This window comes from Microchirus variegatus (assembly GCF_963457635.1).
Source record: "Microchirus variegatus genome assembly, chromosome: 2".
Lineage (NCBI taxonomy): Eukaryota > Metazoa > Chordata > Actinopteri > Pleuronectiformes > Soleidae > Microchirus > Microchirus variegatus.
Window position 1 is genome coordinate 227,544 of NC_139803.1, and position 5,068 is coordinate 232,611.

The 5,068-nt window shown below is 42.2% G+C and overlaps 1 protein-coding gene across 1 annotated transcript; it reads right to left on the minus strand.

Annotated features, from left to right (window-relative positions):
- Positions 1-1,204: 1,204 nt before the first annotated feature.
- On the minus strand, positions 1,205-4,743 carry anp32e (acidic (leucine-rich) nuclear phosphoprotein 32 family, member E). Its single transcript, XM_083904512.1, has 7 exons — positions 4,580-4,743; positions 3,599-3,748; positions 3,394-3,516; positions 2,886-3,045; positions 2,686-2,813; positions 2,518-2,584; positions 1,205-1,596 (listed from the first exon to the last, which is right to left on the minus strand). The coding sequence occupies exons 1-7, from the start codon at positions 4,631-4,633 to the stop codon at positions 1,523-1,525; spliced, it is 756 nt and encodes a 251-aa protein (XP_083760638.1). The 5' UTR covers positions 4,634-4,743; the 3' UTR covers positions 1,205-1,522.
- Positions 4,744-5,068: the final 325 nt, after the last annotated feature.

Sequence of the window (5,068 nt, forward strand, 5' to 3'; positions counted from 1 at the left end):
TTTTCAAAAAAATTGTCAGATTTTGGACTAAATAGTGTATTATGACATTGAGGTTGATGACATAGTATAGTATGATGTTCTGTCACATTTTGGGCTAAAAAATAAAAAATTCAAAAAAAATTCTGACTTTGGACGACAAAGTATAGTATGTCGTTTTTGTCAAATTTTGGACCAAAATGTTTTGTTTTTTTTAAAGTCAAATTTCAGACGACAGTCTATTTTGGCGTTTTTGTCAAATTTTGAACCAATTTTTTTTCAACTTTTTTTGTCAAATTTTGGACCAAAATGTTTAAAAAAAAAAAAAATTAAATGTTGACATTTTTGTCAAATTTTGATCCAAATTTTTTTTTTTAAATTTCAAATTTTGGACGACATAGGATAGTATGAAGTTTTTGTTAAATTTTGGAGCAACATTTTCTTTTTAAAAAAAAAAGGCAAATGGGTTAACCCAAAAAAATTAAATGTTGACATTTTTGTCAAATTTTTAACCAATTGTTTTTTTCTCAAATTTTGGACTTCATAGTATAGTGTGACGTTTTTGTCAAATTTTGGACCAAAATTTTTTAATTCTTTTTTTTTTTAAATGTTGACATTTTTGTCAAATTTTGGAGGATTTTTTTTTTTTCTAAATTTTCTACAAATTTTGGATGACAGTATAGTATGGCGTTTTTGACAAATTTTGGACCAAATTTCTTTTTTTCAAAAAAAGTGGTCAGATTTTGGACTAAATAGTGTAGTATGACATTGAGGTTGATGACATAGTATAGTATGATGTTCTGTCACATTTTGGGATAAAAAAGAAATTCAAAAACATTTAAGATTTGGGACGACAGTATAGTATGACTAAAAAATGTTTTTTTTATTATTTTTACGAAGTTTTGGAAGCTTTTACTTAACTATAATTTATGTTTGTTAAAGTATTGTTTTTGAAGGTTTAACTGTACTTTTACAATTTTAACTGAAATTACTCTTTATGATGTTTTTGATTTTTTACTAAACTATGATATTTTTTTCTCAAAAAATATTTTTACGATGTTTTTAAAGTTTTTAGTTTTCCCTATTTTTATGAAGTTTTACTTTACTGAGATTTTTTTTGTAAAATAATTTTTGAGGTTTTTTCTATAATACATATATATATATTTTGCTGTCTGCGCTAACTCGGAGTTCAAACTCAAATTTCAAGGTTTTTATTCAAAAACAAAACAATAAAAACAACTTCAACACAAAAAAACAAAGTATTTACAGAGCAGAGTGGGAGGGGCCAGGTGTGAGGGGGCGGGGCCACTAACAGACTTATTTTACAGAGAAGATCAAATAATCTAGAACTAACTTTAACCACAGTTCAAATCCTCGTCCTAATCTGATCCACTTCTGCCTCATTAGGACCAGGTTCTGGTCTCACACACACACACACACACTGCCTGTTAAAGACTCCGCCCCCTCATGACATCATATGTTGTGATGAGGTTTTTGGAGAGAAATCTATCCTGGTGGGAGGGGTTTTTTCAGGAGGGGGTGTGGTTTATTCATCGTCATCATCGTCATCGTCGTCATCTTCATCGTCTGCTTCTCTCTTTCTCTTCTCTCCATGGACCGCTGCACACACACACACACACACACACACACACACACACACACACACACAATAAGTTTATTATTTAACAATTCAAATGTTAATTTGTGTTAATAACAAATCTTTATTTTTTAAATTGATTCATCCATGATTAAAATAACCATTAGCTGCACTTAGCCTGGTTACGTTAGCCGCACTTAGCCTGGTTACATTAGCTGCACTTAGCCTGGTAACGTTAGCCGCACTTAGCCTGGTTACATTAGCTGCACTTAGCCTGGTAACGTTAGCCGCACTTAGCCTGGTTACATTAGCTGCACTTAGACTGGTAACGTGAGCTGCACTTAGCCTGGTTACGTTAGCCGCACTTAGCCTGGTTACGTTAGCCGCACTTAGCCTGGTTACATTAGCTGCACTTAGCCTGGTAACGTGAGCTGCACTTAGCCTGGTTACGTTAGCAGCACTTAGTCTGGTTACATTAGCTGCACTTAGCCTGGTTACATTAGCTGCACTTAGCCTGGTTACGTGAGCTGCACTTAGCCTGGTTATGTAAGCCGCACTTGGCCTGGTTACATTAGCCACACTTAGCCTCTTTACGTTAGCCGCACTTAGCCTAATTACGTTAGCCGCACTTAGCCTGGTTACATTAGCCGCACTTAGCCTGGTTACGTTAGCCGCACTTGGCCTGGTTACGTTAGCCGCACTTAGCCTCTTTACGTTAGCCGCACCTAGCCTAGTTACGTTAGCCGCACTTAGCCTCTTTACGTTAGCCTCACTTAGCATCTTCACGTTAGCTGCACTCAGCCTCTTTACGTTAGCCTCACTTAGCATCTTCACGTTAGCTGCACTCAGCCTCTTTATGTTAGCCTCACTTAGCATCTTCACGTTAGCTGCACTTAGCCTCTTTACGTTAGCCGCACTTACGTTAGCGTGATTGACAAACTCACCTCCGTCTTCTTCGTCCTCTTCATCGTCCTCGTCCTCCTCCACGTAGTCTCCATCGTCCTCTTCGTCCTGACAGGAGGACAGTGAGGACAGGACAGTGAGGACAGGTCAGTGAGGACAGCGCCGCCGTGTGGACACAGAGTGGAACTTCAAGCACACAGAGGACTCACCTGGATCCCGTCCTTCATCAGGTAGGACAGTCCCACCTCGTCCTCGTCTGAGCCTTCGTCCCCGTCCTCCTCGTCTTCGTCCTCCTCATCGTCCTCGTCCCCCAGAGGACCGGCCTCGTCGTCCACGTCTGAGACACAGACTCAGGTCAACATGGACAGACACAGTTTGACAGAGGGACACATCGTGGACATGGTCTCACCGTCTTCAGGGTCAGACTCAGGGACCTCGTTGTCCTCCTGGTCAAAACCGTCCAGATACTTGATCTGAGGCAGAAGCTGGAAGACGCCGTCTCTGTAGTCGTCCAACGAGGACACTTCACAACTGTACAGGTCCAGACTCTTCAGGGTCTTCAGACTCTGCTGCAGGACACGAGACAGGAGACAAGACAGGGACACGTCAGAGACACAGGAGACACTTTAGAGGCACTTTAGAGACACGTCAGAGACAAAGAAGACACAGGAGACAAGTCAGAGACACAAGAGACACACAGACAAAGAAGACACAGGAGACACGACAGAGACAAGACAGAGACACAGGAGATAAGTCAGAGACAAAGAAGACACAGGAGACACGACAGAGACAAGACAGAGACACAGGAGATAAGTCAGAGACACATCAGAGACACTTCAGAGACACATCAGAGACACATCAGAGACAGAGACACTTCAGAGATAGAGACACTTCAGAGACACATCAGTCAAACTCACCAGAGTCTTGACGCTGCTCAGATCTTTGATTTTATTCCCGCTCAGATTCAGGTGAGACAGATTTGGACATTTGTCCCCCAGCGTGTCCAAACCTCCTGAGATGATGTTGTCAGAGACGTCCAGCTGAGACAGACGGAGACAGTGACAGACAGAGAGTCAAAAGACAGAGGACACGCGGAGACAGAGGACACACGGAGACACTGACCTTGCGTAGTTTGGCCAGAGGGGGCAGTGTGGACAGAGACTTCAGTCCCACGCTGACCATGCTGAGGACGTCCAGCTCTGTGTACTCGTCCGTCAGTCCCTCCACGTCCCCCTCAGTGGACAGACAGTTGTCCACCAGCAGCTCTGTCACCTGAGGACACAGATATGTCCTCATTCAGGATGTCCAACAGGACACAAGGTGTCTCTGAAGACGCAGGATTGTGTCATTAAAACTGACATTTATTCAAATATATAGTTATTCAAATGTAAAGTTATTTGAACATTAAGATATTAAAATATAAAGTTATTGATACATAAAGTTATTAAAACATACATTTATTATGAAGTTATTATAACATTAAGGTACTAAAATGTAAAGTTATTAAAATGTAAAGTTAGTTATTAAAATATACATTAATTATAATATAAAGTTATTGAAACGCAAAGTTATTAAAACACATTATAATAAAATATATAACATATATATATGTAAACAAATGCAATAACTGTGTCACGTGGTCTCAACAACAGGGAGTGGGCGGGGCCAGAGCCGCTCACTTTCCTGTGTTGTTGATATGAACCATGACGTCACGTGACAAAAACCAACATATTATAATAATAATAATAATCTATAAAAAAAATTATAAAATATAAATATAAATAATTCTGTGAAGGTTTGTTTACCGCGCGCTCGGGGAGGGGGAGGGGCCACGGGGGGGGGGGGGGGGGTAAACTCACTGTAACCGAAGCGCGCGCACACACACACACGCACGCACACACACACACACACACGAACACTGCAGGCCGCGCTCACACACACACACACGGATATAGACCGTGTGTGTGTGTGTGTGAGCGCGCGCATGCACGGCCCTCGAGGACAAAGCGCGGGAGTTTCCTCCATGTTGAAGTTGTTTTCTGGGTCAAAATGTCGGCGGCGCCTTCGCCTTCATCGTCTCTACGGAAGTAAATAAACACGAACCTCCGCCGGCTTCCGGTTCTTCAGCTCCAGACTGATCCGCTTCTTCATCTCCATGTTGGACCGGGTTGGACCGGGTCACACGAACACACACACACACACAGATAGATAGAGACAGAGAGTCCGGGTCCAGTGAACACCAGGCGGTTACTGAGCCTCCATGTTCGTTAGCCTTCCTCCACACACACGCCACGCCCCCTTTTACATAAATATTCAATGACCTTTTCAGATTCCTGTCTCCTATTGGCCTAGAGCTGAGCCACTCCCGCGGCCACGCCCCGTGGGCTGAGCGTAGCCAGGGCCTCTCTGTGATTGGCTTCCATTACAAACGCGTCGTCGTGTCTCAGCCAATGAGAGGACGAAGACGGAGCGTTTAAACTGAACACACGCCCACTCTTTGTGTGCACTGGCGCCATGTTTTACAGAGTACTTCACGGTCCCTCGGACTTCTCAGTGACTTTTACAGGAAAAGATCATGAACTCACAAAGAAT